The following is a 22,631-nucleotide window of genomic DNA, read 5'->3' as shown; positions in this document are numbered from 1 at the left end:
GAAGAGGTGGCAAGAATACACAGAAAAACTGTACAAAAAAGATCTTCATGGCCCAGATAACCACAATGGTGTGATCACTCACCTAGTGCCAGACATCCTGTAATGTGAAGTCAAGTGGGCCTTAGGAAGCATCACTATGTTCAAAGCTAGGGGAGGTGATGGAATTCCAGTTGAGCTATTTCAAATCCAAAAAGATGATGCTGTGAAAGTGCTGCACTCAATATGTCAGCAAATTTGGAAAACTCAGCAGTGGCCACAGGACTGGAAAAGGTCAGTTTTTATTCCAATCCCAAAGAAAGGCAATGCCAAAGAAAAGGCATTAGATTTTGTCAAATTTTTTATCCACATCTACTAAAATGAGCATATTATTTTTTCCTATAACACGGTGAATTACATTGATTTACGTATTTTGGACCAGTCTTGCACTCCAGGGATACTTTTCACATGGTCATGGTGTATAATACTTTTTCTACATTGCTGCATTCCATTTGCTAGTATTTTGTGGAGAGTTTTTATATTTCTGTTTATAAAGTATATTGGTCTGTAGTTTTCTCGCGATGTGTTTGCTTTTTGTATCAAGGTGTAATATTGGCCTCATAGAATGTGAGGTATTCCATCCTCTTCTGTTTTTTCTAAGACTGTGTAAAGGATTGGTGTTAGTTCTTCTTTGAATGTTCAGTAGAATTCACTAGTGAAGCCTGACTCCCCAGGTGGCGCTAGTGGTAAAGAATCCGCCTGCCGGTGCAGGAGCCAAGGGTTCCCTCCCTGGGTCGGGAAGATCCCCTGGAGAAGGAAATGGCAACCCACTCCAGTATTCTTGCCTGGAAAAGTTCATGGACAGAGGAGCCTGGTGGGCTACAGTCCATGGGGGTCGCAAACAGTCAGACATGACTGAGCACCCAGACATAGTGAAGGTACTGGATTTGGAATTTTCCTTGTGGGAAGATTTTGGATTAGTAATTCAATCTCTTGATGGAGGTCTATTCATATTTTCTGCTTCTTGAGTCAGGTTGTGTGTCCAGTCCTTAGAATATGTGATGAGAATGGCACTTTAGCTCCAGGGTCTTCTTCTAACTACTTTTAAATTAGAAGAATTTCTTGACACATTCTAACACATTTTTTTTTTCCACTGATATAACTCTGCCCTGCTTAACAAGTACAGCTAAGCATGAAGAGGAACATTTCTCAGTAATGTATGACACAAAAAAAGATAAAGCATTAAATTTGAGCCTAAACCACAGCTTCAAAATGTATAAATCAACTGTTGGCCAAATCAAAAGGAGAACAGACAATTCTACACTGGGATTACACTAGAAATCAGTGAGGAAAAGATAATTAGGAAGTCTCAGTTGTTTGGAAATTAAGCAGAACACTTCTAAATAACTTACGAGTCAAAGAATGAAAATTAGAAAATAAAAAAAATAAATAAAAAAATTAGAAAATATTTGAACTGAATGATAAGGAAAATAGGACATAAAAGCTTGTGAAACAGTTAAAATGTGCTTAGATGGAAAATTATAGCTTTAAATACTTAAAAAAGAAGAACATTTGAGAATTGGTGATCTGAAGTTCCATCTGAAGAAGCCAGAAACAATAGCATTATGAATTCAAAGAACGTAGGGAAAAAAAAGTAGTAAAGATAGGGGTAGAAATCAGTGAAATATAAAAACATCTACAGTGGGGAAAATGAACAAAGTCAAAAGCTTCTCCCTTGAGAAGATGAACAAAACTGATAAATTTCTAGTAAAATGAATTTTTTAAAGAAAGATAAAATACCAAATAATATCAGTAACGAAAGGAAATACCAATTAGTATCGGTAATGAAAGAAGGTTACAGATCATTTTTTAAAGAAGATATATTAACAACTCCATGACAATAAATTTAATAATTTTAATGAAATGGACTATTTCACTTGGGAAAAAAAAGCTTTCCAAACCTGACAGAAGATAAAATCTGAATAGGCCTATATGTGCATGCGTGCATGAATGCTCCGTCATGTCAGACTCTGCAACCTCATGGCCTCTAGCCCTCCAGACTCCTCTGTCCATGGGATTTCCCAGGCAAGAATACTGGAGTGGATAGCCATTTCTTACTCCAGGGCATCTTCCTGACCCAGGGACCAAACCCGCATCTCCTGCATTGGAAGGTGGATTCTTTATCACGGAGCCACCTGGGAAGCCCAGCCTATATGTAATACAGCAATTAAATCTTTAATTAGAAATCTGCTTATGCCAGAAACTGCAGGCTGAGATGGCTTCAGTGGTGGATTCTTCCAAATATTTGAGGAAAAATTAATACCTGTATTATACAGACTTTTCCAAAGAATAGAAAAGAGATAAGACTTCCAAACTTGTTTTATGAGGGCAGCACATCTCAAGTACAACACCTGACACGGACATCACAAGGGAACACGACAGGATAATATCTCTTATGAATAAGGATGCAAAATTCCTAAACACAGTGTTAAAATCGAATCTGATGATTTCTAGAAAGAATACTATATCATGGCCAAGTGAGGTATATCTGAGGAATCTCAGGTTGGTTTAACATTGAAAAATCAATTGTTATAACTAAATAAAGGAGAAGACTGTATGGTTTTCTCAGGAGAAAAACTGATTTGATTTAAAAGAACAAGACATTTATTATTAAAAAGTCTTAAGAAAGCTAGAATGATAAAGAAACTGCCTTCATCTGATAAGGGGTAGCTTTAAAAACTCTGGGCCTAACATTTTAGTTAATGATGAAATATTACTTTCCCTGAACTCAAGAACAAGACAGAGGTGTCCACTATTACCCCTTCTGTTCACAGCTGCCCTGAAGATTCTCAGCAGTGCAATAAGGCAGGAGGTAGAAATAAAGGATGTGAAGACTGAAAACAAAGTAAAACTATCATGATTTGTTGATGGCATGATTGTGTATGTGTAGAAAATCCAAAACAACGAAGAAGCCACTGGAACTAATACATGAATGTAGCATGGAGCAAGCAATAAACAATTAGGACATTTTAAAAAATATAATTTAAAATGCGTCCAAAAAACTCACCAAGGTACGTGAGAATAAACATAATAAAAGTTGTTGACTTCTACACTGAAAACTACAAATTTTCCAATATTCTTCCTAAGTTTCTGAAAGAAATTTCAAAAGTTCTACATAATTGGAAGTATATTCTATGTTCATTCATCAGAAGACAATGTTTTTACAGCAGTAAAAAGACTCTTGAGTGTCCCATTGACAGCAAAGAGATCAAATCAGTCCATCCTAAAGGAAATAAACCTTAAATATTCATTGGAAGGACTGATGCCGAAGGTGAAGTTCCAATACTCTGGCCACCTGATGCGAAGAGCTGACTCATTGGAAAAGACCGTGATGCCGGGAAAGAGTGAGGGCAGGAGAAGGGGACGACAACGGATGCGATGGTTGGATGGCATCACCGACTCGATGGACACGAGTTGGAGTAAACTCCGGGAGTTGGTGACGGACAGGGGGGCCTGGCGTGCTGCGGTCCATGGGGTCGCAGAGAGTCGGACATGGCTGAGCGACTGAACTGAACTGCGCGGAGAAGGGGGAGCTTGGCCGCGGGAAGGCTGAGGTGATCCTGAGCCAAGAGAAGTCGCTAAGGAAAGCTGAAGAAGAAAGGGAGAGACTCGTAGAGACGAACCTCGGGCCCCCCGGCGTAAAACGCGCGGGCCTGGGAGGCTAGCCACGCCCGCCCGGGAGGCCTGGGGAGGCGGGACTAGGAGTGCACCGATTGGCGGTTGGCCCCGCCTCACCCCGGGGCGGAACCAATTGTGACGGCGGCGAGGTTTCCTGCCGGCGCCGCCAGCGTGCGGCACGGAGACGGCGGCGTGCGCCGGCGTGACGCGGCCCCGCGGGATGGGCAGGGCGGAGGCCGAGGAGGCGACGGCGGCGGCGGCTGGGAGAGCGAGAGACTGCGGCCGGACGACGGCCCTCCGACCCGACCGCCATGAGCACCAAGCAGGTCACTTGCAGGTCAGCGCGCGGCGCCGCGGGTCCTTCCTCGCGCGCGCCTCACCGCCGCGCCAGGGAAACGAACCGGAACGGGGCGGTGGGAAGCGGCTCTCCCGAGGTTCGGGCTCCGGCCTCCCGCAGCGGGGCCGGTGCCCGGGACCCGGCGGTTCGTGGCGGAGCCCCGCGGGCGTTGCGCCGGCCGCCGCGCGGCTGGAAGGAGGGCGCGCTGGCGGGGCCGTGGGACCTATGGCGCTACCGCCCAGGTGTAGGCTCTCATAGTCGGTGAGGGCCTAGGGAAGCGGCCTTCGGTTCCTAAGCGTCTGGAGAACTCACGTGCAGAGTCAGCGTGTCACAAGCGGCTGTGTGGGAAATAGCGTTTGCTGTAAGTTTCTTTCTTCCCCCGCGTATCCCCAAGGCTTATGTTCTCGGCAGCCTTCACAGTAACGCTACTAGGCAGATTTTATTTCTGTTTTGTAGTGCAGGAAACTCAGGCCGACGGAGGGTGAGAGTCTCCCCTTAGGGAGAGACCCATTTCTTTGGAGAAATGCAACAGGAATGGATGGGTGGCTGTAGAAAATTCAAAGCCGGATGGTCCCACTGCGCCCGTTGAATAGAAGTGGTTTGGTGTGTAACACCCGCATTCCTCGGCGGGTATGTGGCTTGAAGGTTTGGGAGTCCTGCTTTTACTGCACGTGGAAAGTACAACTTTTAATAGTTGGTCTGAGTTAAATCTATGTGGGAAACGTTGATGGGCGGCGGTACCCAGCCCCTCAGTCGTATGGTTCCATTATATGTAATGAAGAGTTTAAGTATCATTTATGTTGTTACTTCTCTTCCTTACTATGAATAGTTGAGAAACTGTGATGTAAAAAGTTTCCTGTTAGCATTAATCTCTATTAACCGTTCAACCAGTTTATCCAAGGCCTAGGTGCTGTTGTCGGAAATTGGCCGTTTGTGTGGATAGAAAAGAATTTCACTAGGTTATTTGTAATAGAAGGTCTTTGTGAGGACCTGTGCGCATGTTTATGTGTATTTCTGTAAACTTACCCATGTTGGACAATATCTTTAATCGTTGTGGTCTGTATACAAAATTCCGGTTAAGGGGGGGTCTAAGCCGCGTCTGCCTAAGGGTTTTTGTGTCTGCGCTGCTTTGTAATGGAATCTCCCATCTGCGTGGTGTCTCATTTGACAGATGAGGAGAAGCTGTGCTCCGACTTGAAGCTTGCCCCGAATTCACATCCACCTGGAGGAACAGAAATGTAAATCAAGATCACCTTGGGGTTGTTCTTTCTATCCTAGGAGATGGCTTGACCTCAAAGCTTTGGTTCTGGTTTTTGTAGATAGGAGTGTCCTGCAAGAAGGTGGCGAGGAGAAACTAGAGTGGGTTGGACGGTTGAGAAGGAAACAGTTCTGTAGGAAGTGATGTTTGTTGGCAGGGCGCTGGGTGCTCTTTGAGATTCCTTACCAGCCATGTTGCTTGTCATCCAGCAACACACGTCATTCCGGCGATCACCAGCCAGGCCTCAGCAGTGAAGTGACTTCCAGGGTTACTCAGCTTCCAGGTGGCACATATGTGGCATCAGAGTTTGTGCTCTTGTAGGTGCTCTGGCCCCCAAATAAGTTTGGGAAATGCTAAATTAAAGTTTCTTTACTTCAGGAATTTTCAAAGCTTTTAATTTGCTTATACAAAAAAGGAAAACTCATCCAAAACTATACAGTGGGACTGTGCCTAGTGGTCCAGTGCTTAAGACTTTGCCTTCCAGTGTAGGGGAACTCTGGTTAGTGTAGTTCGATCCCTGATCCCTGGTTAGGGAGCTAACATCTCACATTCCTCAGGGCCAAAAAAACAGAACATAAGCAACAGAAGCAATATTGTAACAAATTCAGTAAAGACTTTAAAATGGTCCCCATTAAATAAATAAATAAATGGAGGTCCCTTGCAAAGGGATGTGAAAGAGTCTGGCGTCACAAGGTCTGCCTTGCCAAAGGAGAAACAGAGGACATATTTACATAGGAAAAATGGCAGTGTTAACCAAGAGTACCAGGTTAACGTTAATGCACTAGTGTTGGAAAAGCTTTTCTCACATCAGTACCTTATACACTGAGATCTATCTCCAGACATTGGCAACGTACATGAAATGTTCAAGGTTTGATTTGTTTGGGAGACCAGATCTAAAACTGGGTGGTCTGCTGTTTTTGGTTTATGTCAAGGTGCAAACTGGTATTGGTTTTCCTGGCTGTGAGATATGATGTATACATGCTTATGCTGCGTGTCAGCAGGACAAAGTGTTTGTTTTGCTTCTATTATAATACAAGCTAAATGGTAGGATTCCCAGACCTAAGGACAAAGACATTCCATGTTTATTGCCTGGAATGCAAGAATGGCCACTCACACCTCTCTGCTGTCGGTCAGCTCCCCTGACTCCTCAACGTTCCACTCTGTCCAGAATCTCAATTTTTTGCTGATTGTTTTTTCCAAACCATCTCCCTAGGTTTTCCAGTCTGTTTTCAATGGCCTTTATTATTGCTTGGTAACCAATTTGTTTGTCCTTCTCCTCATGTGATAGCAGTCCCTTTGTTAAGACCCATAATTACAGTTTCCAGAGAGTCAGGCCCGGAGCTTGTGACTCATTGAAAGGCACCAACAAAATACAGGGCACCTTGTGGCCCGTGAGTGATAGGAAGCACTTGAGCTCCAGACTTGGGCATCTCTGGATGCTGATTCTGGCTTCACCTGGGCTGCAGTCTCCTCATCTGTAAAATGGGGATGGCCATGCCCACCCAGCTTGGAAAAGCCCCTGGTGCTAGGAAAGTTCGAGGGCAGAAGGGGAAGAGGGCGTCAGAGGATGAGGTGGCCAGACGGTATCATTGATGCAATGGACATGAACTTGGGCAGACTCCAAGAGATGGCAAGGGACAGGGAGGCCTGGCGTGCCGCAGTCCATGGGGTGCCAGGGTCAGGCACAACCGGTGACTGAACAACAATGCCCAACCAGTAGGGCTGGTTAAGAGATAAGATAATAACAAATAATCCTAAGACCATTGAGGATGTTTTAGGCTAAGCACTGACATGCAGCCTATGAAGTACTGTGAATTATAATCATATTACGGATGGGAAAGGCTTGGAGATTTAAATTATTTACTCAAGGTCATATAGGAAGCTAACTTCACAGTCTTCCTTTAACCACTACACTGTTCTTTATTTCATCACTACCACTAATCAGTTATTTCAAGCCTGTCACCATGCCTCCCATTAGCTGCGTTCCTTCCCCTTTTTATAAAGTTTTTGTTTTTTATTTATTTGGCTGCAGTGGGTCTTAGTTGCAGCACACAGGTGCTTTAGTTGTGGCATTTGAACTCTTCGCTGTGGCATGCAGGGTCTAGTTCCCTGACCAGGAATCCAACCTGGGCCCCCTGCATTGGGACCTCAGAGTCTCAGCCACCGGACCACCAGGGGAGTCCAAATCTGCCTTCCCCTTTGATGGATCTGTTGTCACAGGCAGTACAGCCATAGAATTTAAGCCTGGGAAAAGGTAAAGGAAGGTGACACTGAGAATGCAAATTTCCCGTGTGCTTGGAAGTGATTTGCAAAAATGTTCTGCTAGAGGCAGGCACCATGGAAAGACCTGCACGAAACCAGGTTGATTGTGTTTGGCTCAGCCTTCAGCCACAGCTGCTGGTGGTTCTGTAGCTAGTAGTGAACCTAATACCCTCTGCAACAGATAAAAGCCACACCATCTGGAACAGTCTTTAGGGTCACCCCGGATAACAGATGACTTTGGAGTGTCCCCTGGAAAGAACCTCCCTACTCTGAGTCTCAGCTGTGCACGTGCCCCCCCCCCCCCCCCCCCCATATCCCAACAGCCCACAGTCCTCTCCAGCTTGTGTCTCAATCTTCTCTCTAGGGAGAGAGGGATGGTTTGGCCATCCAGAAGGGTGAGCAGTTGGAAACTCATCACGGGATACATGCCGCACGAAAGAGGCCGGGGTTAAGCTTAGTATAACCCAAATGGTGAGGAATCACTGTGAGCAGCTGACAAATGCCCTGGAAGGACTGGCGGGACGCCCCCAGAGAAGTTTTGGGTTTGTCACCGGGCAGTGGAAACGGTGACATACACTACAGAAATAGGACTGGACCGGCTCCACTTCTTGTTTCACACTTGCTTTGCTTGAGGCAATGGTGGAGGCTTAGAAGTTTTATTTGAAACCAAATTTCAGTTTAGTCACAGAGGTGAAATGCCTTGCATGGAGTCACCAGCTTCTAAGTGAGAAAACTCGGAACTTGGGTGGTGGTTAAATATTTCGAATTTTTGATGGGGAATATAATTAGTGCAGTTTGGAAGGTGCATTTTCTAAAGAGGACTTGTGGGAGGTGGTGGTAGAATTACTCAGTATAAAAGACATCTGCAGGCCCACCACTGAGGCCCACCACTGAGCATCTTTCCTCTTCTTGCCTGGTTAGTAGATGGTATCTAGCAGTCTTGCCCTGGTTCTTTGAGGAAACTTTGTCTAGTTTCTCTGAAAGAAACCTTTAATGAAGCATTTGTTAGATCTCACTTGTGTGGAACTGTTTTTGTAGCCAACTGGAACCTGTTCTTCTCCACTCTTTAGGAGTCTACTAATTCTGATAACGGATTTAGCTCGTCACTGATTGATTTTTTTTTTAACACCTTCAAAAATTACCCTACTTGAGGATGGTTGGAATTATCGCAGTCTGTGTTTCCTTTATATTTATTTGTTTGGCTGAGTTGGGTCTTGGTTGTGGCACGCGGGATCTTCACTTGCAGAGCATGTGGGCTCAGTAGTCGCAATGCCCGGCTTTAGTTGCTCTGCGGCAGGTGGGATCTCAGTTCCCTGACCAGGGGTCGGATCTTCATCCCCTGTACTAAAAGGCGGATTCCTAACCACTGGGCCACCAGGGAAGTCCCGGAATTACGTCATGATGTTGAGTAGGGTTTCTCCAGAAGAGTTCCCAAACTGTTGAGAAGTGTGGTACACTTTGATGTTGGGGATCCCAGAATTACCACTACAGCTGGTGATTGGCTAGAATGACCTGTGGAACTCAACGTATCGTTGTGTTCAAGACTGAGGTTGATCACAGTGAGTGGTGAGGGGTTACGGCTGGACCCTAAGGGAGACAGACTCCAGTGGCATCTCGGGAACCCGAGAGCAGGCTTGCTGCCCTCACCTCCTCCCGTGAAGGTTCACAGCACCCTTCTCCTCCCGTGGTGGGAACGCAGCGCCCTGTGCCCAGGGAAGGCCAGCAGAGACTCCGTGCCCAGGCCCGTCTCCCTCCGCCCGGCGTGTCCCCAAACCAGACTCGCGGGAGAGCAGGCGCGCAGCCCCAACGAGATCCTGCACAGGAGAGGCGGAGCGAGCCTCTCGGCACTCAGAGACCGCCTCTCAGTGTGGGGGCCGTCTCCCAGCCGGGTCCCGCGGGCTGCAGGCAGGGGCCTGCCTTCTAAGCGGGCTCAGGCCTGCCGTATTCACAGTGCTTTTGCACACTTGGAAAGCCAGTATGGTGAATACCAAGGTTTATTTAGGCCCTTTCTTTTTCTTTTTGTTTTAACAAGAGTACCCTTAGTTTGCCAGGTTCTGAGCCTCTTCTTTTTTCATAGAACTACAGCAGCCTTATAGCAGGTTACTGCACACGTCTCTGGTCTGGTGGCAGCCCCGGGGGTGTTGCCTGAGAAGAGCCTAGCTGACCACCTAGACAAGCCCCTGCAGGCCGCTGCCTCAGTGTAGTCGCTTGCATCGCAGGTCCAGTCATCTTTGTCGGCTCAGAAACTTCATTCTCTTGGTGTGTTTAGAGGTGACACGTGCTACCCGGGGGCTTTCCAGGTGTCACTTCTTATGTGAGCGGCTGAGCACGTGCTCCCGGCTCGGTGGGCACTGACATGCAGAGCAGAGTGCCCTGCTCACACTTCCTGGGAGAAGAGAAACTGCCCGGCGGGCCTGGTCAGCAGTCCGCCGGTGGGGAGACGTGGACGTACGTGTGCAGAGCAGGGCCGGGCGAGGGGCTGCAGAACTGCGGCGTCCAGCTGAGCAGCCTCGCCGGTCCTCTGTGGGGCCGAGGCGCAGCGTGAGCCCGTGTTCTCTGGTACCCTTCCTCGCCTCCGTTGCTGTTGGTGAAGCTCACATGATGTGAAACATACTGTTTAGCCGTGGTTGACTGTACATTTCAGTGGCGCTCAGTAAGCACCTTGTGTGCGTGCATGCGTGCTCAGTTTCCACTGACACTTTGTGGCCCCATGGTCTCTACCCACCAGGCTCCTCTGTGCATGAGATTTCCCAGGCAAGAATGCTGGAGTGGGTTGCCGTTTCCTCCTCCAGGGGATCTTCCCAACCCAGGAGTCAAACCAAGTATCCACAGCTCCTGAATTGCAGGTGGATTCTTGACCACTGAGCCACCATATGGCTCACCATCATCTATTTCTTGAGTATTTTTTACTTTCCTAAACTGAAACTCTGTCATCATTAAACACTAACTCCCCATGCCACTCCCCCCCCGACCCCTGGCATCTAACAATTTATCATTACTTTCTGACTCTCTGAATTTGACTAGGTATTCTCCATACCTTGTATACATAGGAATCAAACAGTATTTGTCTGCACTGTAAATTGGGACACCTGTTTAAGGTTAAGTTAATGTATGTCCTACAAACAGATTGTACTTTCTTCCCACCCCACCCCCTCCCCGCCCCAGTGCTGTACAGTAGGTTCTCATTCACCTCAGTTCAGTTGCTCGGTCATGTCTGACTCTTTGTGACCCCATGGATTGCAGCACGCCAGGCTTCCCTGTCCATCACCAACTCCCGGAACTTGCTCAAACTCATGTCCATTGAGTCAGTAGTGGCATCCAACCATCTCATCCTCTGTTGTCCCCTTCTCCTCCAGCCTTCAGTCTTTCCCAGCATCAGGGTCTTTTCCAGTGAGTCAGTTCTTCGCATCACGTGGCCAAAGTATTGGAGTTTCAGCTTCAGCATCAGTCCTTCCAGTAAATATTCAGGATTGATTTCCTCTAGGATGGACTGGTTAGATCTCCTTGTAGCCCAAGGCACTCTCAAGAGTCTTCTCCAATACCACAGCTCAAAAGCATCAACTCTTCAGCACTCAGCTTTCTTTATAGCCCAACTCTCACATCCATACATGACTACCGGAAAAACCATAGCTTTGACTAGATGGACCTTTGTTGGCAAAGCAATGTCTCTGCTTTTTAATATGCTGTCTAGGTTTGTCATAGCTTTTTTTCCAAGTAGCAAGTGTCTTTTAATTTCATGGCTGCAGTCACCATCTGCAGTGATTTTGGAGCCCAGGAAAATAGTCTGTCACCGTTTCCATTGTTCCCCATCTATTTGCCATGAAGTGATGGGATCGGATGCCATGATATTAGTTTTTTGAATGTTGAGTTTTAAGGCCAACTTTTTCACTCTCCTCTTTCACTTTCATCAAGGGGCTCTTTAGTTCTTCACTTTATGCCATAAGTGTGGTGTCACCTGCGTATCGGAGGATATTGATATTTCTCCTTTAAATCTTGATTCCAGCTTGTGTTTCATCCAGCCCGGCATTTCACATGAAGTACTCTGCATATAAGTTAAATAAGCAGGGTGACAACATACAGCCTTGACGTACTCCTTTCCCAACTTGGAACCGTTCCTTTGTTCCATGTCTGGTTTCAGCTGTTGCTTCTTGACCTGCATACAGATTTCTCAGGAGACAGGTAAGGTGGTCTGGTATTGCCATCTCTTTAAGAATTTTCCACAGTTTGTTGTGATCCACGCAGTCAGAGGCTTTGGCATAGTCAATAAAGAAGTAAATGTTTTTCTGGAATTCTTTTGCTTTTTCTGTGATCCAATGGATGTTGACAACTTGATCTCTAGTTCCGCTGCCTTTTATAAATCCAGCTTGAACATCTGGAAGATCTTGTTTCATATACTGTGGAAGCCTGGTTTGGAGAATTTTGAGTGTTACTTTGCTAGCATGTGAGATGAGTGCAGTTGTGCAGTAGTTGGAACATTCTTTGGCATTGCACTTCTTTAGGATTGGAATGAAAACTGACCTTTACCATTCCTGTGGCCACTGCTGAGTTGTCCAGATTTGCTAGCATATTGAGTGCGGCACTTTCACAGTATTATCTTTTAGGATTTGAAATAGCTCAGCTGGAATTCCATCACCTTCACTAGCTTTGTTCACAGTTATTCACTAGCTTTGTTCATAGTGATGCTTTCTAAGGCCACTTGACTTTGGACCCCAGGATATCTGGCTCTAGGTGAGTGATCACACCATCGGGGTTATCTGGGTCATTAATCTATTTTTGTATAGTGCTTCCGTGTATTCTTGCTACCTCTTCTTCATATCTTCTGCTTTTGTTAGGTCCATACCGTTTCTGTCCTTTATTTTGCCCATCTTTGCAGGAAATGTTCCCTTGGTATCTCTAATTTTCTTGAAGAGATCTCTACTGTTTCCCATTCTATTGTTTTCCTCTATTTCTATGCACTGATCACTGAGGAGTGCTTTCTTATCTCTCCTGGCTATTCTTTGGAACTCTGCATTCAAATGGGTATAGCTTGCCTTTTCTCCTTTGCTTTTCACTTCTCTTCTTTTCACAGCTATTTGTAAGGCCTCCTCAGACAGCCATTTTGCTTTTTTGCATTTCTTTTTCTTGGGGATGGTCTTGATCCCTGTCTCCTGTTCAGTGTCACAAACCTCCGTCCATAGTTCATCAGGCACTTTGTGTATCAGATCTAGTCCCTTAAATCTATTTCTCACTTCCACTGTATAATCGTAAGGAATTTGATTTAGGTCATACCTACATGGTCTAATGGTTTTCCCTGCTTTCTTCAATTTCAGTCTGAATTTGGCAATAAGGAGTTCATGATCTGAGCCACAGTCAGCTCCCAGTCTTGTTTCTGCTGACTGTATAGAGCTTCTCCATCGTTGCCTGCAAAGACTATAGTCAGTCTGATTTTGGTATTGACCATCTGGTAATGTCCAGGTGTAGAGTCTTCTCTTGTGTTGTTGGAAGAGGGTGTTTGCTATGACCAGTGCATTCTCTTGGCAAAACTGTTAACCTTTGCCCTGCTGCTTTTTGTACCCCAAGGCCAAATTTGCCTGTTACTCCAGGTATCTCTTGACTTCCTACTTTTGCATTCCAGTCCCCTGTGATGAAAGGGACATCTTTTTTGGTGTTAGTTCTAGAAGGTCTTGTAGGTCTTCATAGAACCTTTCAACTTCAGCTTCTTTAGCATTACTGGTCAGGGCATAGACTTGGATTACCGTGATGCTGAGTAGTTCACCTTGGAAATGAACAGAGATCATTCTGTCATTTTTGAGGTTGAACCCAAGTACTGCATTTCAGAGTTTTTTGTTGACTTATGAGGGCTACTCCATTTTTCCTAAGGGATTCTTGCCCACAGTAGTAGATATAATGGTCATCTGAGGTAAATTTATGTGTTCCAGTCCATTTTAGTTCACTGATTCCTAAAATGTCGATACTCACTCTTGCCATCTCCTGTTTGACCACTTCCAGTTTGCCTTGATTCATGGACCTAACGTTCCAGGTTCCAATGCAATATTATTCTTTATAGCATCGGACTTTACTTCCATCACCAGTCACATCCACAACTGGGTGTTGTTTTCTCTTTGGCTCCATCTCTTCATTATTTCTGGAGTTATTTCTCCACTATTCTCCAGTAGCATATTTGGCACCTCCTGACCTGGGGATTTTATCTTTCAGTGTTGGATCTTTTTGCCTTTTTATGCTGTTCATGGAGTTCTCAAGGCAAAAATACTAAAGTGGTTTGCCATTCCCTTCTCCAGTGGACTGCTTTTTGTCAGAACTCTCCACCATGACCCGTCCGTCTTGGGTGGCCCTACACAGCATGGCTCATAGTTTCATTGAGTTAGGCAAGGCTTGGTCTGTGTGATCAGTTTGGTTAGTTTTCTGTGATTGTGGTTTTCATTCTCTTTGTCCTCTAATGAATAAGGAGAAGAGGCTTATGGAAGCTGACTGAGGGGGAAACTGGGTCTTGTTCTGATGCGTGCGGCCATGCTCAGCTCAGTTCAGTCGCTCAGTTATGTCCAACTCTTTGCAACCCCATGGACTCCAGCATGCCAGGCCTCCCTGTCCATCACCAGCTAGCAGAACTTGCTCAAACTCAGTGCATCGAGTCGGTGATGCCATCCAACCATCTCATCCTCTGTCGTCCCCTTCTCCTCCTGCCTTCACTTTTTCCCAGCATCAGGGTCTTTACCAGTGAGTCAGTTCTTCGCATCAGGTGGCCAACGTATTGGAGTTCCAGCTTCAGCATCAGTCCTTCCAATGAATATTCAGGACTGATTTCCTTTAGGATGGACTGGTTGGCTCTCCTCGCAGTCCAGGGGACTCTCAACAGTCTTCTCCAACACCACAGCTCAAAAGCACCGATTCTTCGGGGCTCAGCTTTCTTTATTGTCCAGTTCTCACATCCATACATGACCACTGGAAAAACCAGAGCTTTGACTAGACTAGATTTGACTTTGTCAGCAAGGTAATGTTTCTGCTTTTTAACAGGGGGCCATGCCCAGTAAATCTTTAATCCAATTTTCTGTGTTCCCTCCCTGTTGTTTGACCTGAGGTCAAACTGTCACCCACGCCTCCACTCTTGGACACTCACGGGCGAGTCTGGCTCGGTCTCTTGTGGGGACATTGCTCCTTTCTCCTGGTTTGCACACACGGTTTTCACTGTGCCCTCCAAGAGTCCGTTTCCTTGGTCCTGTGGAATCAAGTCTGTAATCAAGTCCCACTGGCCTCCAAAGTCAGATTCCCTGGGGGTGCGAGTCTGCTCAGTGGCTCTGTGGTGGGGCTGATGGGGATCTCCTCCAAGAGGCCTATACCACACGCTGCGTGACCCAGGTCTGCTGCAGTCAGAGCCCCTGTGCCCGCGGCAGGCCACTGCTGGCCCGTTCCTCCGCAGGAGACACTCAAACACTCAAAGGCAGGTGTGGCCTGGCCTCTTTCCGGCCTCTGGGTCCTGGTGCGCACACGGTTGTGTTTGAGTCCTCCTTGCATCTGCGGCGGGTATGGGGTTTGATTCTAAACGCAATTTTGCCCTTCTACCATCTTGGTGGGGCTTCGCCTTTGTCGTTGGATATGGGGTATTGTTTTTTGTTGGGATCCAACATTCTCCTGTCGATGCTTGTTCAGCAGCAAGTTGCAATTTTGGAGCTGGTGCAGGAGAAGAGGAGCACACGTCCTCCTACTCCGCCATCTTGCAAACAGTTTGAGGTTCTCATTGGTCACGTGTTTTATATGTAATGGTGCATATATGTCAGTCCCAGTCTCCTGACGTAACCCCTCCCCTCTTGGTGTTTGTGGATTGTTCTCTACATCTGTGTCTCTGTTTCAGCTTTGTAAATAGGTTCAGCTGTACCATTTTCCCCTAGATTCCACATATATGTATTAATATATGATACTTATTTTTCCCTCTTTGACTGACTGCTCTCTGTATAACTGTCTCTGGGCCCATCCACTTCTCTGCAGATGGTATAGTTTTGTTCCTCTGTATGGCTGAGTAATATTCTGTTGTGCGTGTGTACTACACCTTTATCCCTTTGTCTGTCGATGGGCATCTTCATTCCTTCCATGTGTTGCCATTTAAATAGTGCTGCTATGAATATGGAGGTGCATGTACCTTTTCAAATTAGTGTTTTGGATTTAAAAAAAAAATTTTTTTAATATACCCAGGAGTGAAATTGCTGGTTCCATTTCTAGTTAGTTGGGAAATCTCCACACTGTTTTCCACAGTGTCTGCACCAATTTACATTCCTACCAACGGTGTAGGAGCATTCCCTTTTCTCCATGTCCTCGCCAACATTTGTTATTTGTGTCCTTTTTTATGATACCTGTTCTGAGTGGTGTGAAGTGATCCTGTGGTTTTGATTTCCCTGATGAGTAGTGATGTTGAGCATCTTTTCACATGCCTCTTGGCTGTCTGCATGTCCTCTTTGGAAAAAATGTCTATTCAGGTTTTCTGCCCATCTTTTTCAAATCATGTTGTTTGTTTGATGTTGAGTTGTATGAGCTGTGTATATATTTTGGATATTTACCCCTTATCAGTCAAATCATTTACAAATATTTTCTGCCATTCAGTAGGTTGTCTTTCCATTTTGTTGGTGTTTTCTTTTACCATGCAAAAACTTAATGTTTAATTAGGTCCCATTTGTTTATTTTTGTTTTTGTTTCCTTTGCTTTAGGAGACAGATCCCAAAAAATATTGCTGTGGTTTATGTCAAAGAGTGTTCAGCCTATGTTTTCCTCTAGGAGTTATACTGTTTTCAGTCTTACTTGTAGGTCTTTAATCCATCTTGAGTTTATTTTTGTGTGTGGTGTGCACTGGATGGCCCCAGGCATGTTTTCAAGAGCAGCAGTTCTCTCAGGTCAGGGCCCCGGTGGGAAGCACCGCACAGTGAAGCTGTCGGGAAAGCACTTGGTGGGTTGGAGGGGTGGGACGGTTTCTTGGTCCAGCCAGGACTCATACTGGTCATGAAGGAAGGTGGGTTATCACAGCTCGGTGCAGTGAAAGATGGGGTGCAGTGTTGTAGACAGGGGCCATGGTTTGGACAGAGGCAGAGTGACAGGAAAATCAGTTTGTGTAGGAAAAGGTCCGGGCTTCCTGGGAAGACCAGAGCTGGGGTCCCCTGTCCAGCAATTAGATCTTCTCTAAGCCTCAGCTTTCCTGTCTGCGTCATTGGTATAGAGCTGATACTCCTCAGAGTAGTGTCAGGATTAAGTGAGATATAGAAGCAAAAGTGCTAGACAGAGTCTTATTGACAGTACTGCTGGTCGAATCTGTTGTATTTTTCCTTACTTGTATTTCTGAAAACTTGTTGAGAGAGAGGGAAGGCCCTCTTTGCCACAAAGTCAAGAGGTATCCCTCTTTCAAAAAGATACATCGTCACAGGCTTACCAGGGAGAAATGGGTAAAACCAGGGCGCTCCAGAGCTGACAAGATGAGAGCTGGTGTGGAACATCTTGGGGGAGTTATCCTGCCACTCCGTCTGCCTTTGTGTATTTTGAGATTTTCCACACTATGTTTTTTAAGTAAGTTAAAACATAGGTTCACAGGTGAAGCCCCTTTACAGAGCACCTTCCTGATGAGATCCTCACTGACTTCTCCAGCCTCTCCAGTCTGGCCCTTCTGGAAGAGGCCTGGGAAGGGGTGGTGTCTTTCAGCCCCGTGTCCCTTACTGGGGGCACACTGGTCAGTAAAGCTGCCAGTCTGGCTGTGACCCTCCCGTCTGTCTCAGCAGGCCTGCTGCGCCCTCAGGAGGCCTCCCTTCTCTGCCTTTCTGTCTCTTCTCAGAAGAGACACGTCCTCCTCCCGCCCATGGGCACCCTGCGCTCTGCACACTGCTTGGCACGGCCCCCTGGGCTGCCCCCTCCCCACTGCGGTCCCGTGTCTCCTCAGCCCTGTGCGTGCATTGTGGTAAGGCACAGGTCTGCCTTGTAACTGTCTGCTTAATCGTCAGCGTTTTTTTACTAAACTTTAATAAGAGCTGACTCATTAAAGAGGTGAGTGACTGCAGCCATGAGATTAAAAGACGCTTGCTGCTTAGAAGAAAAGCTGTAACCAACCATATTAAAAAGCAGAGACCTTTGCCAACAAAGGTCCGTCTAGTAAAAGCTATGGCTTTTCCAGTAATCATGTATGGATGTGAGCGTTGGACTATAAAGAAAGCTGAGTGCCGAAGAATTGATGCTTTTGAACTGTGGTGTTGGAGAAGACTCATAAGAGTCCCTTGAACTGGAAGGAGATCCAACCAGTCCATCCTAAAGGAAATCAGCCCTGAATATTCATTGGAAGAACTGATGCGGAAGCTGAAACTCCAAAACTTTGGCTACCTGATGCGAAGAACTGACTCATTGGAAAAGACCCCAATGCTGGGGAAGATTGAAGGCAGGAGAAGGGGACGACAGAGGATGAGATGGTTGGATGGCATCACTGATTTGATGGACATGAGTTTGAGCAAGCTCCAGGAGTTGGTGATGGACAGGGAGGCCTGGTGTGCTGGAGTCCATGGGGTCACAAAGAATCAGACACAACCGAGCAACTGGACTGAATAAGAGCTGAACTTTGGGGGTTAGGTGAGATAGGTATTTATATTGAGCATTTATGTTTGTTTTTTTTAAACACACTCTCCCCAGTATTTGATACTTTTTATAATTTTTTAAAAACTAAAACAACCATCATTTACTCTTACAGAAGCAGTATATATTACATTCATGGTAGAAATACCTTTCTGCATTTTTGACACATATGTCAAACTGTGTGTGAGAGCATACTGTATGTGCTGTTTTAAAATTTGTGGTGAAATGAACGTAACAAAAATTTACTGCCTTAGCCGTGTGTCAGTGTGCAGTTCAGTAGTTAGTACATTCACACTCCTGTGCACCCATCTCCACCATCCGCCTCCAGAACTTCCAATCCCCAAACCAAAGCTGCCCCTTCAAACACTTCACTCCTCCATCTGCCTCCCCAGCCCCTGGCACAGCCATTCTGCTTCCTCGCTGTGAATTTGACTGTTCTGAGCGCCTCGTGCAAGTGGAATTCGATAGTGCTTGTCTTCTTGGGTCTGGTTTCATCACTTAGCATACCATCCTCAAAGGTCTTCCGTGTTGTAGCAACTGTCAGGCTTTCCTTCCTTGTGTGTGCAAACCACATGTTGTTTATATCCATTCGTCCATGACTGAACACATGGATTGTTTTCACCTTTTGTCTATTGTGAATCACGTGGGGTGTACAGATACTTGAGTTCTTGTTTCCGGTTCGTTTGTGTATATACCCAAGAGTGGAATTGCTGAATCATATGGCAGTTCTATTTTTAATTTCCTGAGGAATCGCTGTACTGTTTTACATAGTGATGACTGCACCATTTTGCTGTATGTTCTGTTTTGTAATATGCTTTTTTCAGTTAATACTCCTCAGTTTTCCATGTCAATAAGTTATCTGCTATCTAGTCTGGACGCGTCTGTACTCAGATTTTCTCATTTGTCCCACAGATTTTTTTTTTCATTTTCACCAAGAACTTTATTAAACAGTGTATTCACTGTTTTATTCCACCTTGTTGTTTAGTCACTAAGTCCTGTCTGAGCTTTTTGCGACCACATGGACTATAGCCCACCGGGCTCTTCTGTCCATGGGATTTCCCAGGCAAGAATACTGAAGCAGGTTGCCATTTCCTCCTCCAGGGGCACAGATGTTTTTTGGAGCTGCTTTGTCCAAACCAGAATATAATCCAGGACCGAGTATTGCGTTGGTTATTGCATACCTTATATTCTACTAATCTAGTGCAATCTTTGACAGCTTTATTGAAGTTAATTTTTCATGCCATTTACAGGGACTGTGTCTGTATGCAGCCTATATCAGCCGTGCAGTGGTCTGTATAAGGAGCGGTCTGTCCCTGTAGATGTGCCCCGTTTTTAACACTACATGTAAATGAATTCATGCAGCATGTGGTCTTTTGTGTCTGTCTTATTTCACTTACTATGATGTGTTCACACTTCATCCTTGTAGCGTGCATCATTATTTATTCCTTTTTATTGCCAGATTAATACCCCACTGTATGGACGTTTTGCAGTTTGTTTATCTGTTCACCAGTTGATGGAATTGTCAGAGTTCTCACTCTTTGACTATTATGAATAACGTTGCTATGAACATTCCTGTCCAAGTATTTGTTTGAACATGCTTTCATTTTTCTTGGATAGACAGAGTCGACACCTGGGAATGGAATTGCTGAGTCCTGTGGTAAATTTATGTTTAAGTTTTAAGAAACTGCCAAACTGTTTTCCAAACCGAGACCCTCTCCCCTTAACCTTTTTCCCATGACGCTTGATAAAGAGACCTGACCCACATACTGCCTCCTCTTTTGTATTTATCTGGTTGATTCATCATGAAGTCTTTTAGTTTGTTCCCAATCCTCCTGAATTTCCTATAAACTCAAAGATGTGCAGTTTTGGGTTTTCTTGAACTTTTTATTTTGTATTCTGGTATAGCCGGTTAACAATGTTGTAACGGTTTCAGGTGAACAGGGAAGGGACTCAGTCATGTATATATATATATATATATACACATATATATATATATATATATATACACACACACACACACATATATATGTATATATATATCCATTCTCCCCCAAGCCCCCCTCCTATCCAGGCGGTCACATAGCAACGAAGAGTTCCATACACTATACAGTCGTCCTTGTTGGTTATCCATTTAAGATACAGCAGTGTGTACATGGCCATCCCAAACTCAGTATTTCTTCCCCCTCAGCAACCATAAGTTCATTTTCTAAGTCTGTGAGTTTCTGTTTTGTAAGTTCATTTGTATAATTTCTTTTTGGATTCCGCATCTAAGGGATGTCACATGGTATTTCTCCTTCTCTGTGTGACTTACTCAGTATGATACTCTCGGTCCATCCATGGTTGCTGTAAATTGTATTATTTCATTGTTTTTTAATGGCTGAGTAATATTCCCTTGTATTATATGTACCACGTCTTCCTTATCCACTCCTCTGCCAGTGGATATTTAGGTTGCTTCCATGTCTCTGCTGTTGTAAACAGTGCTGCAGTCAACATGGGGTGCACATATCCTTTTGGGTCATGTTTTTATCCGTCTGTATATGCCCAGGAATGGGATTGCGGGGTCATATGGTAGCTCTATGTTTAGTTTTTTAAGGAACCTCTGTACTGTTCTCTATAATGGCTGCACCAGTTTACATTCCTCGCAACAGGGTAGGAGGGTTACCTTCTCTTCATACCCTCTCCAGCATTTATTGTTTGTCGATTTTTTTTTATGATAGCCATTCTGGCGGATGTGAGGTGATCTCTCATTGTAGTTTTGACTTGCATTTCTTGAATGATTAGCGATATTGAACATCTTTTCATGTGCCTGTTGGCCATCTGTATGTCTTTGGAGAAATGTCTGTTTAGGTCTTCCCATTTTTTGAGTGAGTTGATTGTTTTGATACTCTTAAACATCATGAGCTGTTTGTATATATTTTGATCATGACTAATCCCTTATCTGTCACATCATTTGCAGATATTTCTCCCAATCTGTGAGTTGTCCTTTCGTTTTGTTTATAGTTTCCTTTGCTGTGGCAAAGCTTTTGAGTTTGAGTTGGTCCCATTTATTTTTGTTTTTATTTCAATTATTCTGGGAGATGGATCAGAAAAAGATGTTGCTGTGATTTATTGCAGAGAGTATTCTGCCTATGTTTTCCTGTAGGAGTTTGATAGTATCTGGTCTCTCATTTAGGTCTTGAGTCCTATTTGAGCTTATTACTGTATGTGGAGTTAAAGAATGATCTGTTTGCATGTGGTTGTCCAGTTTTCCCAGCACCATTTGTTGAAGAGACTGTGTTTCTGACATTGTGTAGTCTTAGCTCCTCTGTCATAGATCAGTTGACCGTAGGTGCTTGGGCTTATTTCTGAGTGTTCTGTCCTTTTCCATTGACATGCATTTCTGGTTTTGTACCAGTACCGTACTGTTTTGATGACTGTAGCTTTGTAGTGTAGTCTGAAGTCCAGGCGCCTGATTCCTCCAGCTCTGTTTTTCTTTCTCAAGATTGCTTTGGCTATTTGGGGTCTTTTGTGTCTACACACACAGATTTTGAGATTTTTGTTCTATTTCTGCAAAAAATGCCATTGAAATTTGATAGGGATTGCATTGAATCTGTAGATTGCCTTGGGTAGTATAGTCATTTTGACAATATTGATTCTTCCAGTCCACAAACATGGTATATCTTTCCATCTGTTTATGTATTCTTACAGTTTTTGGAGTACAGTTCTTTTGTCTCCTTAGGTAGATTTAATCCTAGGTATTTTATTCTTTTTTGATGTGTAGATCCGCAGTTTTGTTGGATTCAGGTTTAAGTGTTTTTGGCTGGGATACGTGGCAGTTTTGTTGTATACTTCACTCATACTGAGTAACATCAGCAGACATAGTGTTTTTGTTTTTTTCATGTATGTATGGGTCCAACATCATTTGTTGAATTACCTTGACGCCTTTATCAAAAGTCAGTCACTGTGCCCGTGCAGTTCTACTTATAGGCTTTTAAAAGAGCCTCCCTCTGCGTCCTTGAACTGCAGTTGCTGTCTCTTCATCTCAGCAAGACAGCGGGGCTCTGCTTGGGGTTGTCCTCCCTGCTCCAAGGCCCAGATATGCCTCACGGCAGAAAACCGGGCTTGGCGCCTTTGTTTGCCTTCTCTTCAAGGGCCAGTCTGGTGTTGCCTTTTGTCCAGGTATGAAAGCAGTTGTTTGACATGTTTTGTTCTGTTTCCTAGTTTTTCACAGTGGAAGGACAAGTTGCATGTGCCTCCTGGCTGGAAGCAAAAGTCTCTTTTCTTGTGCGTCAGTTTCTGTTGCTGTGTCTTCAAGTTTTCTGTGATTTTCTTAGGTAGTGCTAATTTGCTGTCACAGTGTGATTGTCATTTCATATATTATAGCTTTCATTTGGTACATATATTGTAGAAGTTCCATTTGGTTCTTTGTTATATTGTCCAGTTCTCCTCGTGTTATTTTTGTGTTTCTCTTAAAACCTTCAGCATATTGAACATAACCTGTAATAGCTATAATTAAAGTCCTTGTCTCCTGAGTCTATCACCTGCCATTCCTGT

General features: G+C 44.8%; 1 protein-coding gene across 1 annotated transcript in view; it reads left to right on the top strand.

Annotated features, from left to right (window-relative positions):
• Positions 1–3,845: 3,845 nt before the first annotated feature.
• MKRN2 (makorin ring finger protein 2) overlaps positions 3,846–22,631 on the top strand; it is a 37,921-nt gene continuing 19,135 nt past the window's right edge. The window contains exon 1 of the mRNA XM_061128904.1: positions 3,846–3,991. Coding sequence (XP_060984887.1) covers positions 3,966–3,991 — 26 coding nt within the window. The 5' untranslated portion in view covers positions 3,846–3,965. The remainder of the gene's footprint in view (positions 3,992–22,631) is intronic.

This window comes from Dama dama, chromosome 24 (genome assembly GCF_033118175.1).
Source record: "Dama dama isolate Ldn47 chromosome 24, ASM3311817v1, whole genome shotgun sequence".
NCBI classification, from domain to species: domain Eukaryota; kingdom Metazoa; phylum Chordata; class Mammalia; order Artiodactyla; family Cervidae; genus Dama; species Dama dama.
The sequence above is the reverse complement of the archived record's forward strand: the minus strand, read 5'-3'. Positions and strand labels throughout refer to the sequence as shown.